Genomic DNA, 18,388 nt, shown 5'->3' with positions numbered 1-18,388 from the left:
CTAAGCGTGTGAATTTCTAACGATGCTAATCAATTTGTTAGTTTACCCCAAAAATTAGCAATCATATTGAAATCACTTCGAGTTTTGATTCTTAGGAAGAATCATGAAGATTCGACGTAATGGTAAATCTGTGTTACAGTGATTTAGCATTTTTTAAAAAGCACTTTTGCATCAAAAACAACATTTTGAATCTAAAACTGCGAATAGTTAAAATATTGAATAATGCAAATTGACTAATCGTAAGGATAGAAATTCCCGACGATGCTAATGATTTGCAAAAAATTCGCAGATGCGATTTGTTGATTTATGCCAACTATTGGCTTTCAAATAAAAATCACCAAATCAAATTCAAGTTTTTACTCTTCGTCATAATTAAATTCCCTCGTAATAGTATAAATCGGAAATTGCGACGAGTTTGAAACCAGTTTTCAGCTGCAGCGATCAACGCGAGAAATTACAAATGGCGTCAATCGCTATGAGATGGCTTGGACCAAAACATGTATTATGTTGGCGCCAGCTTATTAATAGGATTTGTATTTGCATCAGTTGTCACTTGATGGTTGGCTGACTTGGCTAGGGAGTAAATGAAGTTCGCAAAGACCAAGACGAATGCTGTTACAGTCACTATCGTCGCTTGCCAAAATTTCGCGAACCTTTAACGCCAAATGTTTCCCACACAAATCGCTGCCAAACTGACTAAAGCAAAATTGAACTACGAGCATGTAGATGTCTCCCTCAATTTATCGTTCCGCAAATATTTTCGACACTAAATTATTTTGGCAACGATCGTCAGAAGTTGTGATACTCTTGTTGGGAGACTCTGTTATCGTTAAACGTTGTTTTGAAATCAAAATTGCGATTGCTTTTCTAATTTTTTTTTTTGTTTTTTCCTTTTTTTCCTGATTAAAAATGAAATTTTTCTATCAATTTCTCAGTTTATGGAAATCAAATCATCGTAAAACAAAATTTAATCTTTTATATAATACCAAAAACAAAATGAAGGTGTATTAGGGTGTTTCAGAAGAAAAGAATTTACGATTTTCCACCTTGGCACACTGTAAAAAATTTGTTTGGATTAAAAGAAAGATCCTGTGCAAGGATGAGCATTTTACGTCATGTCGACTATCGCGATCATTTGTCATCACTTTTCACTTTTTTTTCGCATTTTTTGTTTGAATTTCTGAAGAAACACGTTTTAGCACTTCTATTATTATTTTTTTCCTCCAAGGCAGAATATTTTATAATTTCAAAAAGCCAAATTATTAGAACAAAAACGTTCAGTAATTTTTTTGTTTTCGTTAATGAACTTTTATATTATTCCAAAAATTTGATAATTTTCTTGTCAAGTGTTAAAAATTTATGGCAAAAAAACTAGTCACAAGAATCAAAATTTTATTTCATACAAAAATTTGCATCAAAACAACTAAAACCTAGTTTCAGTATATTGTCGAATCCGAAGAAGAAAATTGAGAACAAAATTTTTTCCCTCACGCTGCTGATACAAAATTAGGCGTAAATTGGAAACTATCAACTTCAAGTTACGTTCCTAATCATCCTACATCACGTCACACAAAACCAAAAAGTAAAGAAAGATCAAACCTAATGAATGTATAAACAAAGTGTGTGTTATACACATTTATCGCCGTTTAAAAGTCGCGTGGATGAAACGAACAGTTTATTGCAGCGAGCGTCGTTTCGAGGTTGATCGACCGCGAGTCTGAAAATTTTGCAACCCGCTCTACTCATGATGTACGCGTGTTTTCCACGGACGTCAGAAACTCTGCGGCTAGTCAGACGTGCGAAGCGTTAGAGGTAACAAGTGCAGGAAACAAGTGCAGGAAATGTGGGCTTCAAACGCAGTTCTTGCTCGTCCGAAGAAGATGAAGCAATTTGAAAATAGCAATTCCGTTTCCAGATCGCACAAGGCAAACGCGGAGAAAGAACAGTCGGACGTAATTATCCATCTCGGTGAAATTTTCCGCGTGGAAGTGATTAATTTCAGTTCATTACACCTCCGGCCTTCGTCGAAGCGATCGAGATAATCAACCGTCTTCGTTGCGGCTTCAACGTCCGCAGTGAGCGAGCGGCCTTTCGGCATAAAACATCGCAACAGCAACGCGACGACGACGCTACGTTCTCAGTGTCCGTTTTGACGGACTGTCAGTAACGATCGTCGGAAATACGATACTTGTTATAATTTATCGGTGAGTTGTGCAGTTCAGTGACTTTTCAACATTTTTAAAACAATAATCGTCGTTCCGAGCCGAGACTTAATTGATTTTTCAAAATTTTCCCGAATTTGGAAAAAATTTGTTTTACGTGGATTTTGTCCTCTTGATTCAAACACTTGAATCGTCTATTTTTGTTACGTTTGTTCTCTTGCCAAGTCGAGTTGCAGCCAGTCGAGTTTTGCATGTGCTGTCAACGATACGTCATGATTATTCAAACGCAATAAATTCAGTGGTCGTTTAATTGTTCGACTTTCTCGATACTCTTGATTCTATAACATCAGATTACGAAATCGAATACGGGAAAGAAACGGAGCGGAAACATGAAACTACTTGACGTGTGTGGATTGTTTGAAAATAAAGTAGCGATAAGAAGTGATTAGTGAGATTTCATTCACTTCTCAAAACTCGTTAGTAGCCATTGAAGAAAATCATCGGATATTCGACTGGCAGGTCGACTAGATAAATATTGAAACACGTTTAAAAAAAAAACCTTGTGTTAATAGGCAATCATATTTTTGGGTGCTTCATGCATGCTGACAAGACTACTAATCGTTTTCAGTTTTCTGCTGAGGTAATCATAAAACCACGGTTCAAGTGTCTATTCATTTATCTTCAGATCATGTAAATCAAAATCAACAAAATATGTCAAAATTCTTTGCCAAATTAGTCACTGCAATCATAACTGCAATTATTTTGTTCAAGAAAAACTTAATATTTGATCTCGAAAAATATAGTCTGAAATAAGGACGAAGATTAAAAGGACGCTTTGAAGTTCCATCATCAGCAGTCAGATTATTGATCATGACTAATCGACCAATAACCCAATAACTTGTCGGTAGTGAGGTTTCAAGTTGTAATTATTGAATTTATTTCATTTGTTGGAGACAGCCATTTTTTCGGAAATAAATTTGTATTAAACCAACGACAAATAGAGAAGGGAATGAAAAAAAAGACACTCGTGTCGAAAAAATTACAGTCATAGAAATTTTTCCACTTTTTGTTTTAGAAACGTCGAAAACTTTACATCTAAATGATTTTGAATGAGATTTGTAGCCACTTCACTGCCATAAAATTTGTTCAAATTGACTGAACAGTGATTCATGAGTGAATATTAACGTGACACACCTGAATATTATTTGATGAAAGCCAATTGCAAGTGGAATAAAATAATTATAATCTTCAAATTTATGAAGCAAATATTTATTAGTGACTGTTTAAACTCGCGTTCGTTAAATTCCAGAAAATCTTCGTCGCTGTTTAAAATAAATTAGACACTCGAGCTTAAGTACTTGACATGTCACTGATTTGGTCCGGTTATCTAAACCATAAAATAAAATCGTTTTCATAATAAATAATTACAGCATTACTGAATAATCAGTTTTGGAAAATAGGCAAAGAGCTGAAATCCGAGTTTATTATTTGTTTCATGACTATTACACACGAGTTTAGATTTCTTAATGTCCCTGCAAAACGCGTTACCTCAGCATCAACTCAATTCGATGATCTTGGCCTAATATCGTGTAGGTATGTATGCATGTATGTTACGCTATTGTGTGGAACTTACTGACAAATTATTACAACGTTCTAACTTTCACGTAGGTAGTATATCACTTTGCGACTCGATTAACGACGCATAATCCTCGTCGTTTATGATCTATACCAGCCACAAATTCAACGCTCTAAGTTACGATCATTCGATATCTTATTCAAATACATTTTTTCCAACTGCAAATACTGTTCCCTCGAGACTTGATTAAAAAATTCTAAGATATCATATTCCAAGCGAACTTTCAAAATACTTGATGAAATCTCGAAGAGGCTTTTAGAACTTTTTTTTTACTTTATTTTGGAAAAGAATTTTTTCCAAAGAAATATCAATTCTTCGGATTATTCGGTGTGCAATTACCTTCATGGATTTTCGGAGAAAAATTTGCGTTTGCGAAACGTCGAGGTTTTAGCTGGTACATATATATTAGGGTGGCACAAAAAAAAAGACTGTTTTTTTTTTTTTTTTTTTTTTGAGTCTCGTGTGACTAAATGTTAGCTTTTGATGTTTCAAGGACCCACTCCAAAGGACAGTTGAAAAAAAAAATTTTTAAGAGGTCGCTCCAAATTTTTAAAAATGTCAAAAATTTTCAAAAAATTAAATTAAAAAAATTGTATTTTCAGTATTTTGTTTGATTTTTAATTCATGTCGTGGTGTATTGTTATCGATTCTTTCTTACTAAATTGAAGAAAAATAAATGTATGAAATTTTAATATGAATATTAAAAGGTCGCTAGAAAAGATCTAAAGAAATGTACCAAAGAATTGAAAAAAAAATTATGAGCGACTTTTCAAAATTCAAATTTCGAACTGAAACTTTCGGAAACTAATTTTTCTTCTGTCTATAAAATTATACCGTAGCGAGAAAAAAAATTGTAAAAAGAAAAAAATCGATTTTTGACGATTTCTGACGTTTTAAAAAATGTGGAGCGATCTCTTAAAATTTTTTTTTCCAACTGTCCTTTGGACTGGGCTCTTAAAACATCAAAAACTAACATTTTGTCACGCGAGACTCAAAAAAAAAAAATATACTCTGTTTTTTTGCGCCACCCTAATATATATACATCTTTTTTTTTTAAATGTCTTGAAAACCTTGAACACAATTTTTTACGTCGCTGATGTGTCTCTAAAAGTTTCGCGTTCACCGAATTTCATCAAAAAACGACCAAACTGCAAAAAGCAAAAAAATGTCACATCCATATAATAATTGATCTAGACGGAAAAAAATGTCACTGTTGTTAGTGTGAAAATCGTCACCTGTGTAATTAAATACAGTATAATAATCTTTGCAATCCTCATGTTTTTTTTTTTTTTTCTTCTTCAGTTTATTCTCCATTTTTGGTACAGTTAGAAAAACAGCAATTCTTTTTGCTGAATCGATAATCCGCTGATCGTCTCACTCGTCGCGATCGTATTGTAATTCAAGCAGCTGCATGCAGGTGGTGCAGTTCATTGCAACCGACCTGTTGAACACTAAAAAAACACATGTGCTTATGCGAATTCGATCAAGCCGCCGGCTGCATATAAGCTGATGCAACGTGCAGGTTGTGCACGGCCTTCGTGAAGTGAGTTTTTCATCATTGCCTTAATTTCGCAGGCTGAATTTTCACGGAGTTTTTATTGCCAGCTGAAAACCCGCACCGATAAATATATTACTTTGTCCCAATATTTCTCTTTGCAAAATTTTTGCAAGGATGTAAAAAAGAAAAAAAAAAGAAGAACGAATTCACATATATTTTATCGCATAATCTAAACCGTCAGCTGCATTCAACGTCTGTTATCTTGATGCAGAAAACGTGACTGGAACGAATCGCGACGTGGATAATTCTCTTAGCTGTAGTGAGTCAGCAGCTCTTATCGCCGCATATAAACGCACGTGGAATCGTGAAGCTTGTTGATACACGTGTTGATCAAAAACTGCGCACTTTGTAAAAACGAGTATAAAGTATGAACTATAAATAATTTATGGGAACCGAGATGGGCGAGGTTGAGTGTACATGTAATGCGGCTTAAGAGGATGCTACAGTTGGTTCTTACCGACTGAGTTAAATGTCAGTTATTTTGGCTATAATCAGCGTGTATGGATTCTAGAATTCTGTGGTTTCAGTACCGAAGAAATATGTCTAAAAACTTTTTGTTTCATGTGAGTGACGCCAAAAATTAGGTTCCTATAATACGTTGTAATTTAATTACAAAAACGCGTTTTTTGACATCATAGTTACGTAAAACGACTTTTTTCTATGGATATTTGTGTTTAGTGTTGCATTCTCTTCAATCGACTTGATAACATTTACGATACTTCTTGCATGAAACAATTTTTTTCTGTGGATATTTGTGTTCAGCATTGATTGCAGAATCACGGTATTGAACAAGTTTTTTGGCCAACAATGCATTATTTTTATACAAGCTCGGAAGAATAGCAAAAACAAGTGACATTCAACTCGGTCGGTAAACACTGATTGTAGCATTTTCTTGAATCAACTTGATAATATTTACGATACTTTTTGCGTAAAACGATTTTTTCTGTGGCTATTTATGTTTAGTATTGAATGCAGAACTGCGGTATCGGCAAAGTTTTATGGCCAACAATGCATTATTTGTATATAGGTTAGGAAGTATAGTGAAAACAAATGACATTCAACTCGGTCGGTAAACACTGATTGTAGCATTCTCTTCAATCGACTTGATAATATTTACATCTATATCCTCTGTACAAGGATTCTAAACACGGTTCCAATGCTTACGTGTTTTTCGAGCTGGCCAATTGAAAAAAGATCTTTTATAATCCCGTCTACGACCGCACATTGTCTTTATCCTACACACTCCAGACACTTTGGCTCGGAACTCTGGTCCAAACAAGGTTTCCGCCGGTGACATTCACTCGCATGTGAACTATTGTAGAATATATATCGTGTCAGCGTTTCTCTGTGTATTCTGGCTTATATACTTCTGAATTTGGTCCAATTCATCGTTCTCTCAATGCACAAGGTATTTAAAAGTTGCAAATTTCAACCAGCAAAGCGCAATTGCTACCAACTTCAGAAACATCACATTGTTAAACGTATTTTTCTTCTATCTCTTCCGGCACATTGCTTAAACAATTTTTATAAACAATAGCTTCGTTTCATTTGTAAACGAATTATTTACGAATTGTTTGAAAACAGATTTTTATCAGGCGAATAATGGTTTTGCCAATAAAGCATTAATTTGTCATTTATAATTATAATATAAATTATAATAATCTGTCTCAGTCTGTCTCTCAAACATGAAACATCGCAGTTTTTTTTTCCAATTTCTTTTTTCTTCAATGTTACAATTAAAGATTTATATGTACACAGTAAATAGAATAACCTAACTATTTGTTAAAATTTTTTACGAATGTTTCTTACACATTAACAAATAACGTAAGATATTGCAACTTCTTAACAGTTATTGAATTAATTTCAGGAACCTATCGGCTGATATTTGCAAATCATCCATTTCCATCCTTAACAAATGATGTTATATAATCAAATTTACCTTCATCGACTTTAATTTTACCTTAATTCAGACCTTTCGTTTCGCAACTGTTTATGGTAAAATTTCACTTTCTCAACTACGACTAGCAATACTCACTTTACAATTAGTCTGATTAACATTTCATCTCATTTAATCGTAACAATGGATTTAAAATGATTACCTAAGACCTTAAACAGACATAAATATTTAAAACTAAGAAAATAAGGTATCATTTGTTCTTATTCAGGACCTGGAACCGGCAAATACATTGCCGAAAAATCATTCTAGTGCATAATCGAATTCATTTCTTGCTGCACTCATGACCATGATGGAGGACGAAGACGATTGGCTAACGAGCGATATTTTCAATGGGTCTTTTCACAATGATTACATACTTGGCGAGATGATAGGAAGGTACTCATCACGTGTGCAATATCGTTTATTGATTACAATGGTAGATATAACAACTGTGATGTAACAACTGTTATTGATACTTAAAGGGGTTCCGTGTCAACAGTCTACACCTGTCTTTACAAGGGGAGGAAAAAGTTTGCCTGCAAAATGGTACCCAAGGTGAGAAAAAAAAAAAAAAAGAAGAAAAGTTGTTCAATCATTTTGATTCACAGCCTAAATCGCTGCTTTCGTTTTTCCGTGGTAAGTATTACTGGAGATGAGTGAGTTTATTTTACAGAGTCATGCTATAGCAAGGATTGTAAAACTAGCCGTTAACCTGACACATAAAATTTACAATCGCTCTCGAATTTACGGTTTTGCATTTTATTCTTTACTCAGATCGGTTCGATCGCCAGTTGAATTGCTATTTTGACACTATTAGTGTCAACTTTTTGAATCAACAGTAAATTTATGATGTGATCTTGTTGAAATTCAACCCTCGATGAACAGCTGGTGAAGGTCAAAAAGTAGAAAAGTGAAATAGTGAAGCAACTGTGATATTGAATTTTGAACAGACGGTAGAGAAATTCGTAGACTTTGATTGATTATTAACGTTTTTTTATTTACTTAAAATAAAAGTAAGACAACGTGAATTCATCTGAATCGTACATCAAGCGATCGAAAAGTAATTTTCAATTGTTTGTCAAAAAGTTTTTACAAATGAGATGTGAATCTCAGGAAATTATTATTATCAAGTTATTTGAAATGGAGGTATTCAAAACGTGGACAGATTCGGCATGAATGGATATACAATTTTCATGTGAATTATGGTGAAACATCGGAACTCAAAATATAAACTCAAACCGAAATATGGAATCACGAGAATGTCGAAAACTCCAAAAGCATGATTCAGTTTACAGTAACACAAATTAAAAAAATATAATTAGATTGAAGAATATTTTGAACTAAAAAAAAACCGAACTTTCTAGCTCAAATAGAACCGGAATTATGAATTTTTTGAAATGATTCTCCAGGCCGAAAATCATTAGATTCTCTAATTTTCGATCCCCCTGTTTCCCAAAATATGTGAAAGAAATCCTTGAATACGTATCTCGTTTTTTCGATGTAGAACCCGTAAAAAAATTCACAATGAGGGATAAATATTTTGCTGAAATGATGTGTCACTAAGCTTATGAATTAATGAAAATTAACTGATGTAATGCAAAGTAACTAATTTAGTAAGAAATAATTGAATGATTCAAAATCAACTAAAACAATGAGAAATAACTGAGAAATAATTGATTTACCGAAAATTAAGTCAAATTGATCTGAATTAGTTTGAATTCGTGCCAGAATTATCTCTCTGCACAGAAAAACAATTAAACTGAATTGAATAAATTAAGTAGAATTAAATAATAATTAATTCGAATTACCAAAGAATACGAAAGAATGAAATTACATTTTTTTGAAAATCACTTGAATTAGAGTGAATTATCAAGAATTATCAAGTAAAAAATATTGAAACTCATGCTTCAAAATGAATTAAAGAAGTTTATTTAATTTAAAAAATTAATTTGAAATAAAAAAAACTAAGTTGAAAATTAACTTATTTAAATGACTTTAACTCAAAAAATTATTGTGTCATTCAAATCTCGAGTTGTTTCCCCCTCGCTAATATCCTAAACAAATTCCTCAGATATCCAAAAACTATAGAATATAAAAAAACGATCTAAGAACAATAACTTAACCGAAATTCACTCTCTCCTGTTTCTGTATTTCTCTATCTCTACGTAAAAATGCTTCTATCATATGTTCTTTCTTCTTCCTTCTTCTCTCGATTTCATGTATCGAACATATCTTTTTTTTCTTAAGAACCTTTCACTCCAGTCTCTCTTCCAGTCTCTCTTCCAGTCTCCATTGAACCTTTTTTCTGCATTGCGCTTTCGTTAGTTCATTAATCCTCATCATTTTTTACCTGCAAAAGAGACATTAAAAAACCATATAAACTAAACAAAAAAAAAAAAAAAAGACAAGTGTACAAATAATACAATCATATTCTAACACTCAATTTTTTCATTGCAGGATCGGTTAAACAAATCAGAAGTTCGAAGCAAGGTTGAAACGTTGCTGAAACTTCGCCACAACAATATCGTAAGTTTACGAATAAAATTTAGAAGCATTTTCGATTTTCGACTGAACATGCCGGAATCAATTTATCGATTTCTCTGAAGCTAACAGCAGGTTATTTATTATAACTAAGCCCAGCATTGGCTGGGAATCAGGTTTCGAAAGGCAGTTCTTCGTACACTCGATAAAACAATCTAGAACTGCGTGATAATAAACCTAACCGATTCATATTACATTTTTAAAATATCAGTGAAAATTTTTATCTCCAGCCGCATGTCGGCGTTAAAATATTCGCGTTGTAGTTCCGATAGTAAAAAACTGGCACAACAAACGAACCCAGTTTCAACTAAATTCAAGCCACCATTACTCGCTATTTTTTTTTTTTTTTTTTCAACAATCTCTTTGGATTTTTACATTTTCGTCGTCGTACTCCTGACGATCCGATATACGATTTTATAACGAGTCTGTTTTGAGATGGACCATCGATTTTGACAAATTTTTCTCACCAGACTGAGTCAAGTATTTCAACTTTTTTTTCAAAGTTCAATTTGGATCACCAAGTACTATGAACCCTGATTTTTTTTAATAAGAATTTAGTGCACATTCATAGAAATCCTACTTATTGTCCTGAAATTTGGTAACAAATCTCTGTTTTCTGTCAATCAGATCTCGGTGAAGATGGTTTACAATGAGAGCCGCCATTTGTTTGTGATAACGGATCTGGCATCCGGAGGAGAACTGCTGGAGAGGCTGGCATCAAGAGGAGGACACTCGGAGAGAGACGCTGCTAAAGCTGTTCGAGATGCACTGGCTGCTTTGAATGTTAGTCATGACTTCACTTTATCATTAACTCTATTGGAAATGGGATTAGAAATAACATCGAACGCAGTGGATTGAATCCTTACTTTGGTTTTCATTTAAATTTACAAGGAAGAACCGTCTTCGCTTGTCTAATATCGCTAGAAGGCTAAGACCTGTTAGACTGAGACTCACGGGCGCCTTGAGGGTCCCAAGGGCTTCAGGTTTCGACGCCTGGGTCGCAAAAGCAGCGTGAAACTCGAAAAAGAGCAGATCACCACAATATATCGTCTAAAGAGCTCTCTGTTTATATTTCCTTTTCAACACTTTCCATGTGAATTTGTTTTTGAAGTCATGATCTTGAGGGAACATGATTCTATGTACCAGTGATTCAATAATCCAATTGACTCAATGTACAAAAATTGTTCCAACGAAGTACAAAAATTTATGTTCATATCCTACATTAGTGTAAGTCATTGTTTGCTATGGGAAAATTTATGATCTACTTCAGTTTAATATTTATACCTGTTATTAGTGTTGAGTAGGAACTGGTGGGCCTGAATATGTCAAACAGTTTTTTGGACATGAGTCGAATTCAAATTTTGTACTAAGGATTCTATAAGCGAGCTCAAGTGTTGTTCTTCGTGATCGAAAACAATTTTTTTTCAACCTGTTTGATGTATCACGTGGACAAATATATTTGTATTCATGGTCAGAAGTGAACAAGATACGTAATTGCTTGAAGCTGTATTATACAAATGGATTGGAGTACCAGACCGGATGATTTTTATTGTATTGATATTTGTTTGTTCGCATTTGAGTTTCGGCAACCCAATACCATTTGTCAAATCCCATGAAAACCGAAGTTTCAGGATGTATGGGACGTGAGGTCAGGTCCAAGAAGTGGTTTAAACAAAAACGTCCTTCTTATGATAGTCGAGTCACGCGTAACTAAGAAGAAAGTCGACGTGACACGGAATAAAATGATGATATGCAGAATTTAAATTATAGAAACTTCGTCATATTCACAACTAGAAATAAGATTATTCTATCATTTCTAATTTATCATCTAAAAATTCATATTGCTTGTCTGATTTTGATAAACAGTAGCTCATATTTTTGTTGAAAGATATTTCTAACCTGACTTAACATTCCATACATCCCTAAGCATAGTTTTTTATTTCGAAAATTTGAAGAATTCCAAACCTTCGAAGTCATTGTCAGCTGGCTCAGCTTTTTTCTCTATTTTTCTTTCTTTTTTTTTTTGTGTAATTACCAAAAGAATTACTGTATTCAAGCCTTAGGTATATGAAAGAACAATATTTGTACGATATTCCATAAAATTTTCATCCAAAAATTTCGAAAACTCAACCCTTCAGAATTAGATTTCAGGGACCCAGTATTTTCGCTGGGGACATGATAACTCATGTTAGCTTTATCTGATGTCAAAAAACAAAAAAAAAATCCGTTAACAGGTGAATATAACTTGAACTTGGACGAAGGATTCAAAAAAATAAAAAAACAAAAACTGAACTTTGAATTTTCGTCAAAGTTGTACGCAAATAAGTACAATTTTCGTTCAAGTACTAGTTTTTGAAAAATCGTGCTTACCGACTTCAAAAATAAAGTTTTAAGCTTAATGAGAGGAATTTTCGGAAGGCTCTCTTTTCTAGACTTTCACTCCAATTGAATTGAAACTTTGGAAAAATATTCTTGACGCTTTGTGTTATACGATGAAATTGGTGTTTTTTTTTTTTTTTTTTTTTTTTTTTTTGAATTTCAAAATCCATGCAACCCCTCACCATTTTCAGTATCTCCACGGGATGGGACTTTGGCATGGCAGTGTTCGCCCAGAGAAATTGATCTACGCAACAGAGGATGAGAATTCGCGACTCTTGCTGGTAGATCGTGGAATCGCCACAAATCCGTTGAACGGGTACAATGCTCTCTACTGCGGTTCGTATTTCGAAAATCAATTTCACTCTGAGCTTAGTCCAAATTTTCGCTACTTTATACGGGGCTAGCCATCCCATTTCGACTCTTGACCTCACGGATTTGGTCCGCGATTTTTTATATGATTGTTCTCGCGTTGAAATGCATTATTTTTTATTTTTTTTCAGTTTTTTCCGAGACGTTTTGAATTTTCAACAAATTTTTAAAATGATCTTATCGATTTATACAAATTAAAAATCTAAAAAAATGATCAAAAATCGGGCATCGGATGTAAAAAATTTTGAAACCTAGAGCCAAAGTAGGGTGATTTTCTTTCTTACTGTTTTCGACCTTTTTCCGAAAAAAAACGTTACAAAAATTAGAAGCTGGAGTCATTTTACTATATAGATAGTTGTTGAAACATTTTCATATGCCACACCGGATTTAAAAAATTATTTTTTTCCGACTTCTCGCAAGAGTTTTCCTTCTTTTTTCATTATCTTGCTAATAAAGGTGTTTTCAATCGCGATGAATTAATAAAAAAACCTAATTTGAGATAATAAAACAATGCTCAAAAATCCGGTGCGAAATTTTAAAAGTTTCAGCAACCATCTGCAGTAAAATAACTCCCGCTTCTAATTTTTTAAACGTTTTCTTTCCGGAAAAAGCTTAAAAACAGTAAGAAGGAAAAAATCTCCTCACTTCGACTCGAAGATTCAAAATTTTGATATCTGACGTCGAATTTTTCAGAATTCTTCCAGATTTTCAAATTGTCTCGATCAATAAAATCGTTTTAAAAAATTGTAGATAAAAAATACTGCCCTTTAATGTGAGAACAATCAAATCAAAAATTGCAGGCCAAATCCGAGAGGTCAAGGGTCGGACGCAGGTCGAAATGGGATGGACTGCCTCATTTGTATAAGAAAAAGTAGCAGAAGTATAAAGTGTATTCATTTCAAAAGTCTTCAAAAGTTCTCAAAACCTATCAAACTACCAGACATGCATGTTTGTTTCAGCTCCTGAAGTATTAGTTGGTCATGTCGAGAATACCGCGGCTGATATCTGGAGTCTGGGAGTCGTCATTTACATCATGTGCGTACGGAATGTGAATAAATTACGTCATGTAATCTATTCAACTGATAAGTGTTGATAATTACAGTGGCTGCACTAGACTGAGCAAAAAAAAAATCTAGTTGTGGAATTTGAAGCTGCTCAATCAATATGTTATAGACACGAGATGAAAGCAATTCCCAAAGTTTTACTGAAATTTTTTGCAAGTTTTTTCGACGAGTTATGTAATTTCCAATGTAAGAATTTGCTGCTTTAATATGCCACGTTATTGTTATAATTTATTGCGAAAATTTGGTACACAATACGTAATATGCATTCGGTGTTATGATGGTGAAATGCAATTTATACCGGTCGATTGTAATTTTTTTTCATGATTGAACTGTTCTTATGACAATTTAAGGGGTCCTCTAGTAACTCACCCCGAAAAAAACACTGTTTTTGTGAAATTGTTTTTTCTCGACATTATTGATAAAGATATCGATGTAGGGTTTATTAGGTTTGTTGAATACACTCTTAAAATGCGTTGAAAGAATATTTTTTATTTATTTTATACACTTTTTATGCACGGAAACGTCAGTCTAATGCAATGCCTTTAGAAATAGGTTGATCCGGCTTGTTGAAAAAATCTCGAAACTCGGCCATCTGAAAAAAAAAAATCGAATAGTTTTGGATTGATTACGACAATGGCTGTGTCGTCAATAAGGCTTGTTTTTGCAAAACTAACAAATCGGCGGTGAAAAAGCTCAACAGAAACAAGAAATTGTGTTTTTTTTTAACCCTTTTTTATCAAAGAATATAGTAAATATAAACTAAAAAAAGCCTTATCTCTAGAGGCATTGCATTCGACTGATGTTTTTATGTATAAAAAGTGTACAAAATGAATGAAATATTTTTTTTTTTTAAACATATTTCGAAAGTGTATATGAAGTATTCCAGGCTCACTTGACCAGTGTTAAACCCCGACCATCTCAAAATCATTTCATGTTTTTTGTAACATTCTACTCGGTAAAAAACGCCAACAGAATTGTTTTTAAATTTTCTTACTGCACCGTTTATTTTTTATAAATATTTGAAGTCGATTTCGAATGCCCATTTTTTTGAATCTGAAAAAATTCTCAGAAATCCAGTGAATGACACAATTTAGAACATTGAAAACTAAGACGCATTTTTTTGATCTGCGGATAAACGGCTTAATTAAAGGGATGAAAACGACGTGATTTCTTGACGCGCTTCATGTATTTTAATGAAACTAACACTGAAATGTTTTTTTAATGAATAGAAAAACTTCAGCATCAGTTTCATTCAAATCCATCAAGTGCATCAAGAAACCGCCATCTTTGGGCTCGTTTTCGCCTCTCTAAACCGTTTTTCGAAGTTAAAAAAAAAATACATTTCCTTTAGATTTCAATGTTCAACAACGTACATGAGTCTTAACGAAATCAGAGGAGGACACCGAACTGATATTCCTTGTAAGAGGAGAATCATTAGATATTATTATTACGATTGTTTTTTCTATGACTAAAATTTGATTAATCATCGAAATTTTATCCTGTTTAGGCTGTGCGGATTTGAACCTTTTCGAGGAACGATGGTAACCTTTTTTCCATCACCGTATTGGGATGATAAAACTACCGAAGCAAAACTTCTTATAAGAAGGGTAAGTTATAGCAATAATACTCGAAGAAAAAAAAAAAGACGAATGAGCAAAACATTCTTTGATTTTAAATTCCTTTTCATTTTCAATAATACAAGTCATTCGAATACGTTTTTACAAGTATTGACACGTACAGTAAAATTCTACTAAAAAATTTTTATTTCATTTATTATGAATATCGAAAAATAATTCGCATCTGTAATTATTTGAACAATCGAAAGCTTACATTTCTCAACAAAAAGTCTGCAAATTGTTAGAAAAAATTCGTCAAAAATCAATTCACATAATTTGGTGTGAAGCTTGAGTTTTTTCGAAACCAAATCTGAATAAAAAAAAAAAAAAAAAAATTCGTCAGACAGCTGCTTGCGATGTACACGTGAAGTTTTTCAAATCGACAGTTTATTAATGGGGATTTTATATTTTATATTTGGAACCATAAAATTATTTAGAGCTAGTAGCTTGAAAAAAATTGAAGAATAGTTTTAAGCAAGAATCATTGTTAATAACAGTGTTGACCGATATTAAGGTCGACTTATTCACAAGATCTCAGCAAATTATACATGATAATTTTATCTTCTACTTTCTTATTGAAAATGTAAATCGAATGACGTATCAGAACGTAAGGAGACGATAAATTTGCAATAAACATGATAATTAATGTTCTTTTGCAGCTGATGCAACAGCGACCGGAGGATAGGCCGACGACCCGCGATCTCCTCTTGGACCCGTGGGTTCTCGGTGAAAAATCGAGCGAACTTCCAATGCCGAACACTGCTAAACAGCTGCGCGAATTTAACGCCAGGAGAAAATTCAAAGTAGGTTGAAAAACCAGAATTAAGGGATCATTCTGGTTTAGACACTCGAAAACGAGACTATGTTTAAGAATTTTTCATGAAAATAGTTTCATATATTATAGATATAGATTTGAGGTTTGTTTAGCGGCACAAATACGCTTTTGAAAAATATAAAAAATATTTTTATTCCATGACAATGTAACAAAATTTTTGATTTTTAGAATTTATTTTTGGGCTAAAAACAGTGAAAAAAGCCTCATTTTTACGTTTTTTTCCACAAATCTCCGCCATTTTGTTGTTCATCGATAAATTATAATTTCCATAGAATGCGCTAGAGCCACTTATATGTATACTGAACATGAATATTTTTGAGTTTTTTTGCTCAGATAAGCCGTTATTAAGTTATCAAGATCGCCAGTGACATACGAATTTTTTGAGGACTTCCGTTCACCCGTTGACTGTACATTCAAAAGTGTATTTGTTGATCTAAAGAAACCTCACATTAATATCAATAATAGTATTTTCATAAAAAATTCCTCAAAATAGTCTTTTTTTGAGCATCTAAGCCAGAAAGATTCCCAAAGTCAACACGTTTGATTACGACAGCTTTACAAAATAGAAACTTTTTTGTTATACTGATTTTTTATGTGAATTCTGGTACTTGAGAATGTAGAATTTGCGAGTATATGATTGTATTAGATTGGCTCAAGTTTTTATGTTATTGTAGTATCGTATTCGACATGACTTAATGTTTATGGGAAAAAATCTCTCGATCGGTTGAAGTTAGGAAAATTTTGATTCAGTACTTATTTATGGAGCGTGTGATTTCCCGTGAGAATCTGTATTTAGATATTTTATAAGTCAAGCCGTTAGAGAGGAAAAAAAATCAAAAAAAATTTTTTCACCTTTTATTTCAATGGAAAATGGAAAAAATCAGTTTTAAGAACTCAAATTTGGCTTAGATGTTGTATTTAAAATTGTCTACTGGAATTTTAATGCGCGTTTAAAAATGAAATTTTTTTTTATGGAACACCCTAATACCCACCCTTTTCACGAAACCTGTGTTGACTTCTTTTTCGGAACAACAAAGTATTATATTTTCGATATCTTTTCCACTTTTGCCTTAACAAAGTTTTTAAGTAGAATTGAAGCTATTGATAAATATTTTTCCTATAAACTTTAGATATCAGAAAAAAAAATCTAATTTTTCATCTAAAAATTGCTTTTCTTAATCATATGTAAAAATGTCGACAAACAAAAAACTAGAGCCAATTTCGAAAAACTACATCTGCGTCAAATCTTTTAAAAACAAGCCAAATATCAGGGGCAACAAAATGACTTTTGACCAGTGTTACGATATGCTTTTAATCTTTCATTACTTTTTTTCATTACAGGCCGCGACTCTCGCTGTGAGAGCCACACGTCGAGCTATGACGTTTGCGAATTATCAGGAAGCAGTGATTTAACCAGAAACAATGCCGCTTGTATTTTGTTACAAACTATTCCTTTCTAACAATAAGTAATAAGCTTCAACCGTTTACAGTTTCTGGAATTGGATGTAAATTCTACCGATTTCAGGAATGGCAGATGCTTAAGTTAAAAAATTTTACTTCATCACTCATAAATATTTATATATTATTATTATTATTTGGTAGTTGGAAAATTTTTTATCGAAACGCCCCCCGAATTGAGATTAGAAATTTGGCAGAGTTTTTGCTTATAATGATAAGAACAAACCGTGAAAATTTCGAAATTTTATCACAATTTTATAATGTATAATTCTTTTTTATATAAGCTTAATAGCATCACTTTTTATCAGGCTTATATATAAAGGCACAATAATTATAAAGTTTTCAAATTTTCCGGGCTTGTGTCTATCATTACAAGCAACAGATCTGCCAAGTTTCAAATCGATTCCTCAATTTATAACAAAGTCGTATAAAACAAAATAACTGGCTATAAAAATTACATTAGGAGCTTAGAGGCACGTGTTCCAGTTGACGTAGAAGCTTAAATTTTACACAGACTTTTTTTACGACCTGAAACACATCCGGGGGAGTCCCAAAAAAAAATTTCTGACCTCCAAATAAGGACCACCCTAATGTATGTATACATTCGAAAAAAATTTTCATTAAAACAACCCTCAGATCTATTCCAAGTCATTGAAGAACATCTGTGTTAGGCTTAAGCTGGAACACAAGATTTCCCGTTTCAAAATGCTTATACAATTTTTATGAATGAAAAGTGGAAATTTTTTAGTAAAAAAGTTGAAAATTATAGCCGCTTAATCAGTAACGTGATACTTGTTCTAGAAGAAAATATAGGAAATTATCACCGTTCTTTGG

General features: G+C 33.0%; 1 protein-coding gene across 3 annotated transcripts; it reads left to right on the top strand.

The window, feature by feature from the left end:
* Positions 1 to 1,921: 1,921 nt before the first annotated feature.
* LOC124406283 (calcium/calmodulin-dependent protein kinase type IV-like) lies at positions 1,922 to 17,636 on the top strand. Of its 3 annotated transcripts, none has more exons than XM_046881644.1 (10): positions 1,922 to 2,204; positions 7,522 to 7,688; positions 7,775 to 7,847; positions 9,750 to 9,818; positions 10,461 to 10,616; positions 12,404 to 12,548; positions 13,541 to 13,616; positions 15,153 to 15,252; positions 15,921 to 16,064; positions 17,438 to 17,636. In XM_046881644.1, the coding sequence occupies exons 2-10, from the start codon at positions 7,594 to 7,596 to the stop codon at positions 17,507 to 17,509; spliced, it is 930 nt and encodes a 309-aa protein (XP_046737600.1). In that variant the 5' UTR covers positions 1,922 to 2,204; positions 7,522 to 7,593; the 3' UTR covers positions 17,510 to 17,636. The 3 variants fall into 3 exon arrangements, with proteins under 3 accessions (XP_046737600.1, XP_046737602.1, XP_046737601.1); XM_046881646.1 differs by lacking the exon at positions 1,922 to 2,204 and adding an exon at positions 2,600 to 2,681; XM_046881645.1 differs by lacking the exon at positions 1,922 to 2,204 and adding an exon at positions 6,641 to 6,764.
* The last annotated feature ends 752 nt before the right edge of the window (positions 17,637 to 18,388 follow it).

Source organism: Diprion similis, chromosome 5, assembly GCF_021155765.1.
Source record: "Diprion similis isolate iyDipSimi1 chromosome 5, iyDipSimi1.1, whole genome shotgun sequence".
NCBI lineage: Eukaryota > Metazoa > Arthropoda > Insecta > Hymenoptera > Diprionidae > Diprion > Diprion similis.
The sequence above is the reverse complement of the archived record's forward strand: the minus strand, read 5'-3'. Positions and strand labels throughout refer to the sequence as shown.